This window comes from Thamnophis elegans, chromosome 4, assembly GCF_009769535.1.
Source record: "Thamnophis elegans isolate rThaEle1 chromosome 4, rThaEle1.pri, whole genome shotgun sequence".
NCBI lineage: Eukaryota > Metazoa > Chordata > Lepidosauria > Squamata > Colubridae > Thamnophis > Thamnophis elegans.
In genome coordinates this window covers 137426646-137447486 of record NC_045544.1, presented here as the reverse complement: position 1 = coordinate 137447486, position 20841 = coordinate 137426646, and the positions used below count along the sequence as shown (strand labels likewise).

At 45.6% G+C, this 20841-nt stretch overlaps 1 protein-coding gene across 1 annotated transcript in view; it reads left to right on the top strand.

Annotated features, from left to right (window-relative positions):
- Positions 1–20841, top strand: part of YPEL2 (yippee like 2) — a 76022-nt gene that overhangs the window by 21946 nt on the left and 33235 nt on the right. Inside the window, exon 2 of the mRNA XM_032216002.1 lies at positions 16408–16719. Coding sequence (XP_032071893.1) covers positions 16603–16719 — 117 coding nt within the window. The 5' untranslated portion in view covers positions 16408–16602. The remainder of the gene's footprint in view (positions 1–16407; positions 16720–20841) is intronic.

Below are 20841 nucleotides of genomic sequence, written 5' to 3'. Positions count from 1 at the left end.
CACTCAATCTGGGTGGGTCTGGACCTCATTCCTGGAGTCAACAGCCTAATCACCGTTGTTAGCTTGCTCTTGGCAGAAACGTAATCCTCCAATGGGGAATGACGTGATAGTCCTCGACTTACAGCAATTCATTTAGTGACCAAAGTTACAACGGCCCCGAAAAAAGGGGATTGGTGCCTGATTTTCACACTTGCGACCGTTGGAAGCATCCCCGTGGTCACAGGATCAGCCATTGGTCTGAAATGGGATAGGGCAGGGATGAGTCATCTTTTTATTGTCACACCCATAATGCAATGCGCATGCAACACACACACGCCCCCTGTGCATGCGCATGTGACCCCCTGCACTTCCCCATGCCCCCACACATGTGTGCATAACACCCCATGGATCTCCCACATGCACCCTGCATGGGACCCGAATATCAGCTGGGCAGTGGGTGGTGCGCACTCATGCGCGGTGGAGCTGAGCTGGAGCTACAGCTTCCGTTCCAGCGGAGACGCCTCCGCGTGCCACCTGTGGCACAATTGCCATAGGTTCAGCCTCACGGCTATAGGGTTTTCTGCCTAAGCAGGGGGTTGGACTAGAAGACCTCCAAATGTCCCTTCCAACTCTCTTATTCTGTTAACTTCGGATGCTTGGCAAGTGGTTCATCTTTACGACAGTTGTAGTGTCCCAGGGGTCACGCAATCCCATTTTGCGACCTTTGGGCACACAAAGTCCGGGGGGGGGGGAGAGAGCTGATTCGCATAACATCCGTGTTATTAACTTAACAGCTGCAGGGATTCACTTAACGGTGGCAAGGAAGGTCACAAAAAGGGGGCAAAACTCGCTTGACAACTGTCTTGCTTAGCAACAAATGTCGGGGCTCAATTGTGGTCGTAAGTCGAGGACTACCTGTAGCTTGCAAAGAAAATGAGGAATTTGAAAAGCAGTCGTTAGGATTGGTGTTAAGGTTGGGACGCAGTGGCTCAGTGGCTAAGACGTTGAGCTTGTCTATCAGAAAGGTCGGCAGTTCGGCGGTTCGAATCCCTAGCGCTGCATAGCGGAGGGAGCTCCCGTTACTTGTCCCAGCTCCTGCCAACCTAGCAGTTCGAAAGCAGGTAAAAAATGCAAGTAGAAAAATAGGAACCACATTTGGTGGGAAGGGAACAGCGTTCCGTGTGCCTTCGGCGTTTAGTCGCGCCAGCCACATGACCACGGAGACGTCTTCGGTCAGCGCTGGCTCTTCGGCGTTGAAACGGAGATGAGCACCAGCGCCCCCTAGAGTCAGCCATGTGCGAGGGGAACTTTTATCTTTATTAATTATATACCCTCCAGCATTCTTTCATGCATGTGATGGGCAGTCCCTACATTTGACATACAAGTAAATAAATTTGGTGGTAATGATTTGTTGGTATGGGATTCAGGATGTAAGGAACGGAATACACAAATACATCCTAAAGTCCCTGTTATTTTTTTTAAAGTGTAATGAAGGCTAATAATCAGTTATTAATTTACCCCAGAGCCAACAGCTTGGGTATAATTGTGGGTTGTGTCAGCCATCCTTGGTAATTACTAGCTTATGGCCTACCTCAAGGAATGTCCTTAATTTGAAGGTTGAGCTCTTTAATTAATTATAGTCCTCTTCTTTGCCACTGATTGCCCCATTATGGGTCTTGTGGCAGATGTATTTGGGGGATTAAAGGAGTAAGCGCCTTAATCTAAGCTCTCTTCGTCAGGGAGAGGTGAGGTCTGTTCAATTGCACAGGGCATTGTAAGAGTTGAGATGCACAACAAAAAGCTGGGATCTTGGAAGTTCATACTCCGGCCGGAAGGTTTTGCCGCAAAGAGGACTAGAAGAACACGAGTCTCGGAAGGGACCTTGGAGGTCTTCTAGTCTAACCCCCTCTCTGCCCGAGCAGGAGTCCGTATACCTTTCTGGACAAATGGCTGTCCAGTCTCTTTTGGAAGTTCTCCAGTGATGGAGCAACCACAAGTTCTGGAGGCAAGGAGTTCCACGGATGAATTGTTCTGTCAGGAAATTTGATTGATTGCTCTCACCATTAGGAAATTCTCCTTAATTCTAGGTTGCTTCTCTCCTTAACTAGTTTCCACCCATTGCTTCTTGTCCTGCCTTCAGTTGCTCTAGAAAATGGGATAAGGATAGAGAATAGAATAGATTGGAATAGAGTAGAGTAGAGTAGAGTAGAGTACAATACAATACAATACAATACAATACAATACAATACAATACAATACAATACAATACAATACAATACAATACAATAGCAGAGTTGGAAGGGACCTTAGAGGTCTTCTAGTCCAACCCCCTGCCTAGGCAGGAAACCCTATACCGTTCTAGACAAATGGCTATCCAACATCTTCTTTAAGACTTCCAGTGTTGGGGCATTCACAACTTCTGGAGGCAACTTCTGTTCCACTGATTAATTGTTCTCACTGTCAGGAAGTTTCTCCTCAGTTCTAAGTTGCTTCTCTCATTGATTAGTTTCCACCCATTGCTTCTTGTTCTACCCTCAGCTGCCTTGGAGAATAGTTTGACTCCCTCTTCTTTGCGGCAACCCCTGAGATATTGGAAGACTGGTATCATGTCACCCCTAGTTCTTTTCATTAAACTAGACCTACCCAGTTCCTGCAACTGTTCTTCATATGTTTTAGCTGCCAAGCCCCTAATCTTCTTTGATTAGGGTCCTTGGTGCTCTCCAAGCTTGGTAGCTTTCTTACAAACATTTCATGACCCAGCTAGGTAACATCATCAGTGCTAGTAGGGAGGAGGGATGTGGAGGAGGAGGAGGACTGTGTGATCCTTGGTATTCTCTGAGCTTGGTGGTTTTCTTGCAGACATTTCATAACCCAACTGGGTAACATCATCAGTAATTGAAGGGAGTTGGGGTTTACTCCTATTTTGATATACAATACAATACAATACAATACAATACAATAGCAGAGCTGGAAGGGACCTTGGAGGTCTTCTAGTCCAACCCCTGCCTAGGCAGGAAACCCTATACCACTTCAGACAAATGGCTATCCAACATCTTTTTAAAGACTTCTAATGTTGGGGCATTCATAACTTCTGGAGGCAACTTCTGTTCCACTGATTAATTGTTCCCACTGTCAGGAAATTTCTCCTCAATTCTAAGTTGCTTCTCTCCTTGATTAGTTTCCACCCATTGCTTCTTGTCCTGCCCTCATGTGCCTTGGAGAATAGCTTCACTCCCTCTTCTTTGTGGCAACCCCTGAGATATTGGAAGACTGCTATTGTGTCTCCCTTAGTCCTTCTTTTCATTGAACTAGACATACCCAGTTCTTGCAACCGTTCTTCATATGTTTTGGCCTCCAGTCCCCTAATCCTCTTTCTTGTTCTTCTCTGCACTCTTTCCAGAGTCTCCGCATCTTTTCTACATCATGGCGACCAAAACTCAGGGATTGCTCAGGGATCTTATGCAGTCAAAGGGACCTTGGAGGTCTTCTAGTCCAACCCCCTGCTCAGGCAGTAAATCGTACCCTTTCAGACAAATGGTTATCCAATCTCTTCTTTAAAACTTCCAGTGTTAGGGCATTCACAACTTCAGGAGACAAATTGTTCCACTGATTAATTGTTCTAACTGTCAGGAAATTTCTCCTCAATTCTAAGTTGCTTCTCTCCTTGATTAGTTTCCACCCATTGCTTCTTGTTCTGCCCTCAGGTGTTTTGGAGAATAGTTTGAGTCCCTCTTCTTTGTGGCAACCCCTGAGATATTGGAACACTGCTATCATTTCTCCCCTTTTTTCATTAAACTGGACATACCCAATTCCAGCAGTTTCAGTGGGTCAGAGGCCAGTGGGTATATAAAGAGAGAATCACAGGACCTAACCCAATATAGGGGAGTCCTCGGCTTACGATGATTCATTTAGTGACCGTTCAAAGTTACAACGGCACTGAAAAAAGCGACTTGCAACCGTGTTTCACACTTGGGACGGATGCAACATCCCCCGCCGTCACGGGATCAAAATTCAGACCCTTGGCGGCTGACTCATATTTACGACAGTTGCAATGTCGTGGAAGTCCACGGGGAAGCCGGATTCACTTAGCAACCGTGCGACTAACTTAAGGACTGCAGCGATTCGCTTGACAAACGTGGCAAGGAAGAAGGCGAAGCTCACTTAAGCCAATGTCCGTCCCACTTGGCAACATCAACCTGGGGCTGAATGGTGGCCGTACCTCGAGGACTCCCTGCAGTCCGTTTGCACAACCTTTCGACTGCTTGTAACCCACAGGTTGCCAGCAGCGCACAAAGCTGTCTTTACGTTACATCTGGAAAGAGATAAAAACCTGGGTTTAGTTATCGGCGTTTGTCCTGCTGATCTTCTTCGCCTGGATGGTCTCTGAATGCAATTTGTTTGGAAAAGATTTCGGTTCTATTTTAGACTCGGGAAGCTCGCCTCTCAAAAACCCAGACCCTGGCTGGGATTTTATCTATGGCATGTCATGTTTCCCCTTCCTTGTCGTGGCGAGCAGCTCAGTGAAGCTAAAAAAATATACTATTTTTTTTTTAAAGCAAAGGAGAGACATCCCCCTGCCAACAAAAGTGTGCATAGTCAAGGCTGTGGTTTTCCCAGTTGCAATGGATGGCTGTGAAAGTTGGACCACAAGGAAGGCTGAGCGCCAAAGAATGGAGGCCTTTGAACTCTGGTGCTGGAGAAGACTCCTGCATTGAGTCCCTTGGACTGCAAGGCCATCCAACCGGTCAGTCCTAGAGGAGATCCACCCTGACTGCTCTTTAGAAGGCCAGATCCTGAAGAGGAAACTTAAGTACTTTGGCCACCTAATGAAAAGGAGGAAGGACTCCCTGGAGAAGAGCCTCATGCTCGGAACGATGGAGGGCAAAAGAAGAAGAAGGGGACGGCAGAGAAGGAGGTGGCTGGATGGAGTCACCGAAGCAGTCAGCGTGAGCTTCAATGGACTCCAGAGGATGGCAGAGGACAGGAAGGCCTGGAGGAACGTTGTCCATGGGGTCATGATGAGTCAGACACAACTTCGCAACTAACAACAACAACGTCTTGTTTAGCGTGCAAAGCCAGTTATAGTTTTTTGTTCAAAGCTCAGCTGAAGATACCGCACGAATGAATCTGTGCCGCTAACTTGGTCGGACGAAGCGGGCTTGGAGCCCCCATTTGGGAAAAAAACGGCTATAATAATTGTGTATTTTGGATCAGGGAAGGGTGTTTCGGCTGCAACACAAACAGATGCTCCCTGCAAATGAAACACAGGGGACAGGAAAGGAAAAAACCCAGGAGTCTCTGCTAAAAGATGATTTTCCACTATTTTTTCTATGTGATGCCTTCCAGATGCGTGGAGGCCACTATGTTGACCGCTCTAGCAAGGAATTTGGGGAAGTGAAATCTGGGATGTTTTAAGAAGAGATTGGACAACTATTTGCCTGAAATGGAATAAGGTTTCCTGCCTGAGTAGGGGGTTGGACTAGAAGACCTCTAAGGTCCACTGTTCCCTCTAAGGTGTGCGGCTGCGCGGCCACGCACATGGCAAGAAAACCCCGCGCAGCAGTTTCTAACTGCCGCGCAGAGATTTCTTTCAAAGCAAACGTGGGGAAGTCCTTTGCAGGCGGCTAGAACTGGCCGCCCGCAAAGGACCTCCCCAGACTTGTTTCAGCGGCAGCTCTCAGCCTACGGCGGCAGCGTCACGCAGGCTGTGGAAGGAGGGGGAGGAGGAGGGAACCAAAGAGAGGCTTTTACCGGGCCTGCGCCCCACAGCCAGGACCATCCTTGCACCTCAAGCCGTGTTTCTTCCTGCAAAGCCCTTCGGGCATCAGGCAGAACTCTCGGGTGACATCTGTGAAAAAAATTCAGGTGCTCAGGCATGAAAATATGCCGCTCAAACACTATACTTTTCTGCTCACACTGAAAAAAAAATAGAGGGAACATTGCTAAGGTCCCTTCTAACTCTTCTCTCCTCTCCTCTCCTTGTCTCTTCTCTTCCTGTACCTATTCTATTCTATTTTATTCCATCCCATCCCCTATTCTATTCTCATTTCTATTCTATCCCGTCCCATCCCCTATTCTATTTATTCTATTCTCATTTCTATTCTATTCCATCCCATCCCATCCCATCTTCTGTTCTATTCTATTCTATTCTATTCTAATGTACCTTGACTTGGTACTTGTCTGAAATGGTAGGGTCTCCTGCTTGAACAGGAGGTTGGATTAGATGACCTCCAAGGTCCCTTCCAACTATTCTATTCTATTCTATTCTATTCTATTACTGATAGATTGAGGAATATATCTCAATTCTCTCCAAGGCATTCTCATCAAAGGTGGGGAATTGGGCAAGATCTGGGCTGCAGTACTCCAAACAACCACCAGACGGTAGCAAAGCATGTCACAAAAATGTAGACGGTCTCCATCTAGAGGCTACGAAGAGTATTGCAGTCTGAATACATGTAATCCTTGATTTACAACCAATCGTTTCGTGGTCCTTCGAAGGTGCAACGTCGCACCGAAAAAGTGACTTACAACTGATCCCCGCACTTATGACCATTGCAGTACTTCCAGGGTCACATCATCCAAATTTGGAAAATTGATAATTAATGTGTATTCACAATGGTTGCAGCATCCTGGGGTCATCTAACCGCCACTTGTGACTATAGATTTGTGACTTCCCATAAGCCAAGTCAGATTCTTGGGGAAGCCAGATTCACTGAATGGCCACATGACTCAATTAAGGACAGTTCAGCAGTTACTGTTGTTCTTAGCTACAGCTAGTCCTCAACTTACAACAGTTCATTTAGTGATGGTTCAAAGTTACGACAACACTGAAAAAAGTGACTTACGACCACTTTTCACAGTTATGGCCTTAGCAGCATCTCCATGGTTGAGTGATCACATTTCAGATGCTTGGCAGCTGATTCATATTTATGACGGCCGCAAAGTCCGCGGGGGTCACATGATCCCCTTTTGCAACCTTCTGATAAGCAAAGTCAAAGGGGACCCCAGATTCACTTAACAAACAGATTACTAATTTAAGAACTGCAGTGATTCACTTAACAACTGTGGCAAGAAAGGCCGTAAGATGGGGCAAAACATACTTAACAAATGTTTCCTTTAAGAAGAGAAGTTTTGGGCTCAATTGTGGTCGTAAGTCGAGGACTATACCTATGCCATGGGAGGGGAATGATGTAAAATTGGGCATGGCTCACTTACCGACTGCCTTGCTTTACGAGCAACAGAAATTCTGGTTTCCAATTTTCATCATAAGTCGAGGAGTGTCTGCAATATGGGAAACTTTGCATGGAACCTCGTTTAAAAGGATAGCTTGAATATATCAAAAAGAGAGTTTTGTTTTGCAAAAATAGCATTTCTCCTTGCTTTCTTTCAGAAGTGTCGTTCCTTTAACTGTAAGATTGGGTCTGTAAACTGATGGTTTTGTTGACATTATACTGGTGGTCCTTGACTTACAACTGTTCGCTTGAGTGACCATTCAAAGTTAAGAACTGAGGGCCATTTTTCACCCTTACAATAGTTGCAGCATCCCTATAATCACGTGATCAAAATTTAGACAATTGGCAGCTATGCAATAATACAATAGCAGAGCTGGAAGGGACCTTGGAGGTCTTCTAGTCTAACCCCCTGCCTAGGCAGGAAACCCTATTCCATTTCAGACAAATGGCTATCCAACATTTTCTTAAAGACTTCCAGTGTTGAGGCATTCACAACTTCTAGAGGCAAGTTGTTCCACTGATTAATTGTTCTCACTGTCAGGAAATTTATCCTCAGTTCTAAATTCCTTCTCTCCTTCATTAGTTTCCAACTGACATGTACTTATCCCCCCAAAAATATTTTCTTTTAATACAAACATTACATCATTCATTGAACAGTGTGTGGTCTGGGTACAATTTTCTTGTGGTCATAATACTTAAAGCTTACCACCATGTTCATTATAAATCTAACCTTATTTTAATACTAGTACTTAAAACTTAACATATCTGTTGTTATAACATTTCTCTTCTTCATTTATTTAACTTTATAATACATTATTTTCATATTTATTCTCTAACCGTTGATGGAATAGCTCCCATATATTATAATAATAATCAGATTCTTCTTTTCCTTTAACTGCAAGCATTAATCTATTCATCTCTGCACATTCTAGTAAATTTGTAATCACATTTTCATCTTTGGGGATCTCTTCACCCTTCCAATTTTGTGCAAATGCAATTCTAGCTGCAGTTATTACATGAATAATCAAATATACATTTTTTTTACTATGTTTTTCTGACGAGATACCCAACAAGAACAGTTCAGGTTTTAGATCAATGTGTTGCTGCGTCGCCTTCTCCAACCACATTCACATTTTTGCCCAGTATTTTTTTGCTTCTACACAACTGATATGTACTTACGACGGTGTCATGATCCCCTTTTGCGACTGTCTGGCAAGCAAAGTCTAGGGGGAAGCCAGATTCACTTAACAACCAGTTACTACCTTAAGAACTGCAGCGATTCACTTAACAGCTAGGGCAAGAAAGACCGTAAAGCGAGGCAAAACTCGCTGAACAACTGCCTGGCTTAGCTCAGTTGTGGTCTTAAGTCGAGGACTACCCAGAGAAGGTTGCCCAATCTGTAAGCAGCTTATTTTCATATGTCAACGCTTTTTAAATTGTTGGTTTCCCCAGGCTTTATTTATTTCTTAACCTCTAAAACTTTTCCAAGCTGGATTCTTCGGTGTTGCAAAACTTCCTTCAAGGCACATTCAGTTGTTGTATCTTCTCACTTGGAAATAAAAATAAAATAAAATAAAAGAACAAATGGAAAAGAGGTTGTTGTTCTCAGATCTGGAATAAGTGGAATCCGTTTCAAGTCCTTTTGAGGTTTGAACTTTGTCTGGCTGTTTTCGTCCTCGGCAAACACAATTGTGGCAGGGAAACGATGGCTTGCTGAGACCTTGTGTTGGCTGACATGACATCTCGGAAAATCCATTAGGACTGGCGTAATTGGAAAGGCAGGCAAAGGGGAGAGAAAATATTTGGTGGAGAATTTGGCTGCTGCTCAAGAAACACTCGGCAAAACATCCATCAGGCCACGTGGAAAGATGCCACGGAGTGACAGTCCTGTGGCACGTTCCTGAGAAAAAAATAAACCACAAGGAACTTGTACTTCTGTGTATATACACACACACAGACACACACACAGACATTCACAGCAATAGAAACTGGCGGCAATTGCATGCAGGAGTCTTAATTCCTTCCTCTCTGCTGATCAATATCTAAACCAGTGTTTCTCAAACTTGGCAACTTTGGAGATGGGTGGACTTCAACTCCCAAAATCCCCCAGCCAGCCACGTTTTAAAAGAGGTAGACTTCAATTCCCAGAATTCCCCAGCCAGCATGATTTAAGATGAGTGGACTTCCACTCCCAGAATCCCCCAGCCAGAATTCTTTAAGATGGGTGGGCTTCCACTCCCAGAATCCCCCAGCCAGCATTCTTTAAGATGGGTGGGCTTCCACTCCCAGAATCCCCCAGCCAGCCTGCTTTAAGAGGGGTAGATTTTCACTCCCAGAATTCCCCAGCCAGCACGCTTTAAGATGGGTGGACTTCCACTCCCAGAATTCCCCAGCCAGCAGGCTTTAAGAGGTGAAAACTTCCACTCCCAGAATTCCCCAGCCATCAGGCTTTAAGAGGGGTGGACTTCCTCCCTGGGACGCAGCAACCATCATAAATATGAACTAGTTGTCAAGCGTCCAAATTTTGGTCACATCATCACGAGAATGTGCAACGGTCATAAGTGTGAAAAAATGGACACAAATCCCTTTTTCGGTGCTGTTATAGCTTCCAAAAGTGACTAAACGAAAGGTTGTTATGTCAAGGAGTAAAATTGGGGTCCAATCCCATGATTTATAACACGCTTTATAACACGACAACTTTCAACCATAACAGCCAGTGGTCTATTATGGTCGTAAATCGAGGACTACCTGTATACTTTTGTGAAATCTCTCTCTCTCTCTCTCTCTCTCTCACACACACACACACACACACACACACACACACTCATCTAAAAGGACAGGAAAAAACCAAATCAGTTCTGTTTGATCCTAATGCACCTTGACTAGGTTTTGCAAGGAGCTGGACTGAAGAGGGATTGATATTATTTTTTTGAAATGACGTTTTTTAATTTTTTATTACATATTTTAACATATTTTATAAACCAAGTTTTGTCCGGGTTTCCCCCCTTTACATCTTACGTTATGTATATAGTTCATTTTACACCACATTTTCATTGCACATTTCAGTCATCTTATTCCATATTTTCCAGCTTAACTTTAATTTCTTCTTAACATATAAACAATATCATTATTTGCCGTGCCAAGTTATTCAAATTTCACATGTCATTTCCATCTATTACTCTGTTTTACTCTCAATAACACATATCCTCGAATTTAATTTTATATCGTAAACATTTCCCTTAGTTAATTATCCACAAATTAATAGTATTAAATCTATTTCCCGCGCATCATATCAGCTCTATATACCTTTGGCAATATTTACCGAATTTCATTCTATTCTACTATAGTAGATCCTTCCCCTTCTTTCAATCATTTTCTCTTAGTAGCTCAGGAACTTCACGACTGAAGAGGGATTGATGTAGGTTTGTTCACAAGCAAGCAAAGAGAACCACCAACACACACACACACACACACACACACACACACACACACACACACACTTTCTCGGTCCACAGCTGTTTTGCTTGGCTTCTAATAACTTGGGAAATGTGGGCAGGAATGAGCTATTTTAGGCCTCCAGACCTCTGGTTTCCATCTGTGGCTGGGGGCCGGGTCCTAGCTATTTTGGTGGCTCCTCTTATTCCCAAGGCCTCCAAGATCGGTCTGCTTTGAATTCTCCTTTTAAATTTTGCATATCCAGGCTGTCCACTCGTCTGGAATTCGTAGAAGATGGTATAATAGAATTGGAAGGGATCTTGGAGGTCTTCTAGTCCAACCCCCCGCCCATGGCAGGAGATCCTTTACCATTCTGGATTTCCATGGGACAGACACACATGGTGAGAGATAGAATAAGACAGTAACAGAACAGAATAATAGAGTTGGGAGGGACCTTGGAGGTCTTCTAGTCCAACCCCCTGCTCAAGCAGGAACCCCTGTGCCATTTCAGACAAATGGCTGTCCGGTCTCTTCTTAAAGACTTCCAGTGTTGGGGTATTCATAACTTCTGGAGACAAATTGTTCCAGTGATTAATTGTTCTAAGGGTCAGGAAATGTATCCTTGGTTCTAAGTTGCTTCTCTCCTTGATTAGTTTCCACCCATTGCTTCTTGTCCTGCCCTCAGGTGCTTTGGCAAATAGTTTGACTCCCTCCTCTTTGGGGCAACCCCTGAGATATTGGAAGACTGCTATCCTGTCTCCCCTGGTCCTTCTTTTCATTAAACTAGACATCCCCAGTTCCTGCAACCGTTCTTCATACGTTTTAGCCTCCAGTCCCCTAATCCTCTTGGTTGCTCTTCTCTGCACTCTTTCTAGAGTCTCCACATCTTTTCTACATCGTGGTGACCAAAACTGGATGCAAATATTCCAAGTGTGGCCTTACCAAGGCATTATAAAGTGCATTAACCCTTCACGTGATCTTGATTCTCTCCCTCTGTTGATGCAGCCTAGAACTGTGTTGGCTTTTTTGGCAGCTGCTGCCCACGGCTGGCTCCTATTTAAATGGTTGTCCAAGATCCCTGATTCACAGTTATATACAAGTGGCTAGCCATGTTGGTGGGCGTGTTCTTGATAGATCCTTGATTAAGCTGCTGTTTATTGTTTGTTTGTCTGAGTTGGCATTTCCTTGATTTGGGATATTGTTTACCGTTTGTTGAATGGCCTAGTGTTAATTTTGCTGTCCTATCTCTGCTTAGCGGAGTGTAGATTGCCTGGAAAGAGATGTTTTGGTGTTTGGTTTCCTCTTTGGCCCTTTGATTACAGTGTCTTGTTTTGAATGGTGGGTAAACGTTGCTTATCTCGATGTGCCTGTGGATGGCCGAGTGCCAAGCTTCTAGAAATTCCCTAGAGTTTTTGGACTTGGCTTGGATGGTCACGGTTTCCCAGTTGAAACTATGGTTCAGTCTGTCCATTTGTTGTTCAATTGAAAGAGGGTTTTTTTGGCTGCTTGTTGGTCTTGACAGATGACCTCTGCTAGTCCCTTCTTCTGTTTCTTCTACAAAGTGGCTGTTGCAGTCCTTACACTGCAGGTTTTATGTTAGGGGTCCCCAAACCTTTTGGCACCAGGAATGGGGCTTTGTGGAAGACCATTTTTCCACAGGTCGGGACGAAGGAGGAGTGCACACCCTAAATGCTGCACATGTTCAGTTTTCCTTGCCTGATGCTCACCTCCAGCTGGGTGGACTGGTTTCTAACAGGCCAGGAACTGTTTTTTTTCATTCTGGGGTTACTGGATACTGTGGTTTACGTAGGATGTTTTAAAGAGTATTAGTTGGTTTGCTTGCTACAGTGATGCCGTGTGGTTGCAGGAATCTGTCCCTCCCTCCTTTCCTTCTTTCCTTCCGGTTTTTTCTGTCCTTCCTTCCTTTGCTCCTTCCATCTTTCCTTCCTTCCTTCCTCTATCTTCCATGCATCCATTCTTCCTTTCTTCCCTCGCTCCTTCCATCTTTCCTTCCTGTTTTTTCCATCCTACCTTTGCTCCTTCCTCCCTTCCTCTCTCAACCTTCCATGCATTCATCCTTCCTTTCTTCCCTTCAACCTTCACTCCTTCCTTCCTTCCTTTGCTCCTTCCATCTTTCCTTCCTGTTTTTCCTTCTTTTCTCCTTCTACCTTCCATGCATTCATCCTTCCTTTCTTCCCTTCAACCTTCACTCCTTCCTTCCTTTGCTCCTTCCTTCCTTCCTCCCTCTACCTTCCATGCCATGCATCCATCCATCCTTTCTTCCCTTCCTTCTTCACTCCTTCCTTCTTTCCTTTGCTCCTTCCATCTTTCCTTCCTGTTTTTCCTTCCTTTCTCCCTCTACCTTCCATGCATTCATCCTTCCTTTCTTCCCTTCCTTCTTCACTCCTTCCTTCTTTCCTTTGCTCCTTCCATCTTTCCTTCCTGTTTTTCCTTCCTTTCTCCCTCTACCTTCCATGCATTCATCCTTCCTTTCTTCCCTTCAACCTTCACTCCTCCCTTCTTTCCTTTGCTCCTTCCATCTTTCCTTCCTGTTTTTCCTTCTTTTCTCCCGCTACCTTCCATGCATTCATCCATCCTTTCTTCCCTTCAACCTTCACTCCTTCTTTCCTTTGCTTCTTCCTTCCTTCCTCCCTCTACCTTCCATGCATTCATCCTTCCTTTCTTCCCTTCAACCTTCACTCCTCCCTTCTTTCCTTTGCTCCTTCCATCTTTCCTTCCTGTTTTTCCTTCCTTTCTTCCTCTACTTTCCATGCATTCATCCTTCCTTTCTTCCCTTCAACCTTCACTCCTCCCTTCTTTCCTTTGCTCCTTCCATCTTTCCTTCCTGTTTTTCCTTCCTTTCTCCCTCTACCTTCCATGCCTCCATCCATCCTTTCTTCCCTTCCTCCTTCACTCCTTCCTTCTTTCTTTTGCTCCTTCCATCTTTCCTTCCTGTTTTTCCTTCCTTCCTCTATCTTCCATGCATCCATCCTTCCTTTCTTCCCTCCCTCCTTCCCTCCTGTTTTTCTCTTCCCTCCCTGCCTCAGTCTCTCCCTCCCTTCCTTCCTTCATTCACCCTTCTAACTACTTTCGTTCCTTCTCTCCTTCCAATTCCAACTTTCCTTCCTGTTTTTTCTCCTCCCTTCCTCCCTTCTCTTTCTTCTTTCTCCCTCCCTCCCTCCCTCCCTCCCTCCCTCCCTCCCTCTAGTTTCCTTCACAAACGCAGTGGCCAAACTGGTCTGTTTTTTTAAGGCCCACAAAATCCGAAAGCGTAATCAAACCACAAGTACAGAATTGCCCAACAGCAAACCCAAAAACGAGCTGAAATGAATCAAATTTAATATTTTGAGCAACTATCGCCTGGGGGCTTCCTTGACCTGGCCCAACATATTGCACAAAGCCAGCCCTTGTGATGGGTATCGCGGTGGAAAAACTTCAGCAAAGTTGGAATTGAATCCTTGGTTCACCTTTGAAAGAAAACGGATCGGATTGTTCCAGGCACAGGGGCAAGTCAGTTTCTCCCTCTTCTTTCCTTGATCCGGTTTCTGGGGATTCCCCTTTCAAATGGGGCAAATAAAGGGAGCGCTTGCCTTAATAGCCATTTGTGTAGTGACCGTTCAAAGCAGGGGCATCCAAACTTGGGAACTTTAAGACTTGTGGACTTCAACTCCCAGAATTCCCTAGCCCACCTGCTTTAAATGGGACGGTCCAGCAGGCTGGATGGGGAATTCTGGCAGTTGAAGTCCACAAGTCTTAAAGTTCCCAAGTTTGGACATTTCCTGCTTCAAAGCTATAAAAGCACTGAAAAAAGTGGATTATGATTGTTGTTTATATTTACAACCATGGCTGCGTTCCCCATGGTCATGTGATCAAGTTGACTGCTTGGCAAGTGGCAAGGACAGTATATGCCAGTTGCCAAGCCATCAACTTTTGATCACATGACCACGAGGGTCATGTGATTGCTGTGTTCCCAGGGTCACTCATCTTTACGACCTTCTGACGAATAAGTGAATCTGGCTTCCCCGTTGACTTCCCTTGTCAGAAAGTGGCAAAAGGGAAATCGTGTGAACTTGGGAACACCAGAGGCATCGTAAATATATAGCACTAAAAATAGTATTTAGACTTATATGCCGCTTTACAGGGCTTTCCAGCCCTCTCTAAGCGGTTTACAGAGTCGGACGTCTTACCCCCAACACTCTGGGTCCTCATTTGACCCACCACGGAAAAACGGAAGGTTGAGTCAACCTTGAGCCGGTTAGGATTGAACTCCTAGCAGTGGGCAGAGTCGGTCTGCAATATTGCATTCTAACTATGGAGGGAGGGAGGGAGGAAGGAAGGAAGGAAGGAAATAGCAATAGCGCTTAGACTTACATACCGCTTCACAGTGCTTTTACAGCCCTCTCTAAGTGGTTTATACATTGTCTCCCAATAATCTGGATCCTCATTGGACCCACCTCGGAAGGATGGAAGGATGAGTCGACCTTGAGCCAATCAGCATCAAACTGCTGGCTGTGGGCAGAGTTAGCCTGCAATATTTCATTCAAACCACTGCGCCACCAGGGCTTCCTTCCTTCCTTCCTTTTCTCTCCTTCCTTCATTCCTTCTTCCCTCCTTCCCTCCTTCCTTCCTTCCTTTGCAACAGCACTTAGACTTATATACCACTTCATAGTGCTTTACAATCCACTCTAAATGTTTTAGAATCAGCCTATTACCCTCAACAATCTGGGTCCTCATTTTATCGACTTCGGAAGGATGGAAGGATGAGTCAACCTTCAGCCGGTCAGGATCGAACTTTGTGACTGTGGGCAGAGTTAGTCTGCAATGCTGCATTATAACCGCTGTACTCCCCCTGGATTCCTTCCTTCCTTCCTTCCTTCCTTCCTTTGCAATAGCACTTAGACTTATATACCACTTCATAGTGCTTTACACCCACTCTAAGCGGTTTAGAATCAGCCTATTACCCTCAACAATCTGGGTCCTCATTTTATCGACCTCGGAAGGATGGAAGGCTGAGTCAACCTTGAGCCCGGATCGAACTTCGTGACTGTGGGCAGAGTTAGCCTGCAATGCTGCATTATAACCACGGTGCCACCACAGATTCCTTCCTTCCTTATTTCCTTCCTTCCTTCGCAAGCAATAGCAATTAGACTTATATACCGCTTTACACTGCTTTACAGCCTTCTCTAAGCGGATTAGAGTCAGCACATTGTCCCCTAACAATCTGGGTCCTCATTTTATCGACCTCGGAAGGATGGAAGGCTGCGTCAAACTTGAGCCCGTCAGGATCGAACTCCCGGCTGTGGGCAGAGTTAATCTCTAACAGGGATGGCGAACGATGCCGATCGTCAGGACCATGCTCCGGAAAAACCGCACTTCCAGGTTCTAGCGCACATGCGCACCCAACGATCAGCTGGCCGTGAGCACACCAGTTTTTGGCACTGCTGCACGTGCGAGGGAGAGCTGATCGTTGCGCGCACATGGGCACCAGAAACACGGAAGACGAACAGGCAAGGCTGCGCGTGCCGGGCGACATGGCTTCTCATGACACTTTGGGCACGCGTGCCATAGATTTGCCGTCACTGGTCTATAATATTGTATTCTAAGCACTTCACCCCCGGGGCTCTTACCTGGGTCTACCTGTCAAGGCTTACATGGCAACAACCTGAGATACCTTACTCAGAGCTGGAACACTGAAAGTTAATGCGCGCGCTGACTGTTGTTTGGAAAACCCATTCTTGTTTTTATCCTTTTGCCCGTGCAGGTTAACGTGGGTCGGTTGGCTCCCGTGCGCGCTTTTGTTCTCCCGAAGTCATCGCCCGTGTGTGGAGCCTGCGCCACACCCGCCCCCTGCCGAATCACGGCCTTCACCTGCGTGCTCCAGTGTTTCCCCTGCGACCCGTCGTGTCGGAGGACCTCCTGGGCCACCTCCGAGTTCACGCAGCATTCGGTGGCGCCAATGGTGAAGATGACGCGGTCCAAGACATTCCAAGCCTACCTGCCTTCGTGCCATCGCACGTACAGCTGCATCCATTGCAGGGCTCACCTGGCCAACCACGATGAACTAATTTCAAAGGTAGGTCATCCTCAGGCAGGGAGGATTGCTAGAGTGCCTGGGAAATTGAACACCCATCCTTCAATACAATACTAACAGAAGTTCCATTGACAAATAATCCTCGAGCTGCAACCACAAACCGAACCTTAAAGGTATGTTGCTACGTGAGACATTGGTTAAGTGCATTTTGCCTCGTTTTACGACCTTTGTAAATTCCTTGCGTGTCCAATCACATTTGGCCAATCAAGAATTCTCTTCTATTCTTGGTTGCCACAGTCGTTAAGTGAATGACTGCAGTTCTTCATTTAGTCAAACGGTTGTTAAGTGAATCTGACTTTGCTGGTCAGAAGGTCACAAAACGGGATCACGTGACACACACACACACGGAACAATGCAGCCGTCATAAATGTGAGTCAGTAGTCAAGCATACAGCTGTAAATCACAGGACCATGGGAAGGCTGCAACGGTCGTAAGTGTGAGAAATGGTCATGAGTCATTTTTTTCCCCAGTGCCGTTGCAACTTCAAACGGTCACTAAACAAATGGTGGCAACTCCAGGACTTACCTGTGCTTTTCCTCCAGAATAAGCAACTTGATAATTGTAATTATAATATAGTTAGCCAGAGCCAACTTTGGGGAAGACGATCAAACAGCAGCCTCTAAGTTCTTTCTATCCTAAAATTCTTCTTCAGTGGATCTTCTTTGAAAACAAAATTGACTATAGATAGTTGTGTAGTTGTTGTGGCCGCAGAGTCGGACAGTGAGGAGGCTGGGGAGGAACAGGGCACAGTCCTGGGGGTTGAGGAAGGCTCGGACGAGGCCTCTGCGTCAGAGGCAGAGAGGGAACTAGACAGCAGCGAGGCAGAGGAACAGCTGGAGCCCGTTCCCAGTGTGCGCATGCGCAGAGCTGCCAGAGGACAAGAACAACTAAAGAAGCAGGGTCGACTTAAGAGTAAAGCCACACCTTGGAGGTGATTGGCCCCTCCCACAGGAAACAGAAGAGGAGCGAATGGGGAGGGGGCTTTTGCAGGAAACAATTCAGCCATTCGGTCGTTTCAAGAGGGGAAAGTTCTGTTTGTGGCTATAAGAGACTCTGTGCCAAGTTTTGCCTTGCTCTGCGTTTGGAAACTACTTATCTGGCAGCTCTCCAAGCGAGATAAGGTGCATGTGGATAAACATTCCTCGGAAAGACTCTTTGCTAAGCCTTGCGGACTGTGAATGAAAGGAATTCACAAGTCGTGTAAATTAAAGAGGTTTTGCGGGGGCTAAGACTCTGCTTCTTGCTTTTTAAGGAAGCCTGGGTGAGAACAATGGTCTTCGACCTACGGCAATTCATTTAGTGACCATTCAAAGTTACAATGGCACTGAAAAAAAATAGCCATTTTCACACGCCTGCAGCATCTCCACGATTATGTGATCCAAATTCAGATGCTTGGCAACTGACTTGTATTAATGACGGTTTCAGGGTCTCGGAGTCATTGTGATCCCCTTTTGGGACCTTCTGTCAAGTCAAAGGGGAAGCCAGATTCACTTAACAACCATGCTGCTATCTTAACAACTGCAGTGATTCACTTAACAACGGCAGGGGAGAAAGGTCGTACATTGGTGCGAAGAAATGACTTAACGGCTGTCTCGCTTAGCCACAGTAATGTTGGGCTCAATTATGGCCGTATGTTGAGGACTACCTGTGTGGCATAGAAGAGTTGTGCAGGTTTTGTATGTGTGTGTTAACAAATTGTGTTGTCGGGGGAATACAAATAGTTTCATCAATAGTTTCTATTTCAAGAAGGTAAATGGATTGCTTGATGCTTTTTAATCTACTTTCCTTAGATTTGTTCCGGGAAGTAAAATGTTTGCAAACTTTCATACTTTTTTTGAAAAAAAGTTGTGGGTTCATTGTGTGTCCTTGTTTCTGGCAGGTGCAAGGATGATATTTTTTTAAATGACTTAAATTTGATTTTGCTTCTACAGCCCTGGTTTTGATTACTAAGAAGATCCATATTGTGGCTTCATTTTCTGGCCCAACTAGAGTCTGGTGAAAGCAAAGGAGAAATTGGGGCTTTGAGGGTTCCATGTGGAGGAACATTGTAGGCCTCCAAGGTGTGATTGTGGAGTGAAATTGTGGCGCTTATACCCTGGCAGAGCTCGGGCGATGACATTTTGGAAAGAACTGGAATGTTTAGTTTATTTCTTTCAAGCATTTGTGAGGCTTGAGCAACTGGACTTTACAAAGATTTCGGCTGATCTCAACTGTACGGGTAGTCCTCGGCTTACAATAGTTCATTTAGTGACGGTTTGAAGTTACAGCACAGGGGGGTCAGCAAACGGCGGCTCTGGAGCCGCATGTGGCTCTTTCCTCCCTCTGCTGAGGCTCCGTCACTGGTCGGCGCCATAATTTTGAGAGGAGCTTCCAGTGGGGGGGGGGGGGGGCAGAGAAGCAGAGTGCGCCAGGAGAAGACTCTATGGCAAGGGGAGGGTTTCCCAGTGGTCTCCACAATTGATAGGGCTCTCGGTTATGACAGGTAGAGGAAAAAGGATGCCGCGCTAGGAGGAAACTCTATGGTGGCAGAACTGGACGTCCGGTCAGCAGCTCCAGAATTGAACAGGGGGCTTCCAGTTAGGACCTTTGTGGCTCCCGGTGTTTTCTTTTCGGTGGGAAACAGGTCCAAGTGGCTCTTGGCCCACCCTATTACAGCAGAACTGAAAAAAAGTGACTTGTTTTCCACACTTATGACCATTGTAGCAATCTGATGACCAATTGCTACAGGTACAGATGGTCCTTGAATTATAAATAATTCAGCTCAAAATTTCCATTACTATACAAGGCAGTTGTTAATGGAGGTTGGCTTTGCTTCAGCACCTTTCTTGCCACGGTTGTTAAGTGAATCATTGCAGTTGTTAAGTTAGTCACACGGTGGTTAAGTGAACCTGACTTCCCCATTGACTTTGCTTTTTCTGAAGGTCGCAAAAAGGGATCACGTGACCCCGGGACACTGCAACCATCATAATTTCATGCCTGTGTTCAAGCAGCAATGCTATAAATGGTCGTAAATGTGAAAAACAGTCCTTATGTCAGGACTGCAGCTATATTTCTTTTGAATCTTTAGTCTGCCACACTTTCTGTTATTCTACTATGCCTTTTCTATTGTGGGAAAATGGGAGAGGGAATTATATAGAGTTGATGATATGTAGCTATAACAACATTCTTTCTAGAAAGCCAAGGTCATCCTTTGTCTCTGCACCTGACCGGAACTGGATGGGTGGAACTGCCAGCATGGCAGTGAGAGATTGGACCATGTGATGGACTTGTGGGTGTGGGGCAGGCAGGGGTGGGTTCCTGCCAGTTCTAACCTCTTCTATAGAAGAGGTTCCACAAATCTACAGTGCCGTTTAGAACCAGTTCCAGCTCCCTCCCCCCGCCCATCCACCCATCATCAAGATGAAGAGCGAGAGGAGGAATTCTGGGAGTTGAAGTCCACAAGTCTTAAACCTGTCAAGTTTGAACACCCCTGGGGTTTTTTTTTCTAAAGGGTTAGAGGTGCGAGGGTCTTGTAACTTGACAGCTTTAAGACCTGCGTGCTTCAAATGCCAGAGTTTCTGAGCCAACACTTTGGTTGCTAAGCAAGAGCGTTATTAAGTGAGTTTCACCACATTTTACAAGTTGGCCATGCCCACCCAGTCACATGGCTGGCAAGCCACTCCCACCCAGTCACATGGCCAGCAAGCCACTCCCACCCAGACACAAGGCCAGCAAGCCACTCCCACAAAGCAGGCCACACCTACAGAAGAGGGTCTAAAAATTTTTGAAACCCACCAGTGGTGTGGGGGCAAGATCTTGAACCTTCAACTGGGTGGGGAAAACAGGGAAACTTTCAGATTCAGATTTCCCCAGATGTGCCAACATGGCTCTCTTAATAAATTGGGGAAGACTAGAGGTCTTCTAGTCCAACCACCTGCCTAGGCAGGAAACCCTATATCGTTTCAGACAAATGGCTATCCAACATCTTCTTAAAGACTTCCAGTGTTGGGGCATTCACAACTTCTGGAGGCAACTTCTGTTCCACTGATTAATTGTTCTAACTGTAGTGGAACATGGAAAGGGAAGATAGATGGAAAGGAACTCTACCCCAGATTTCAAGGTATA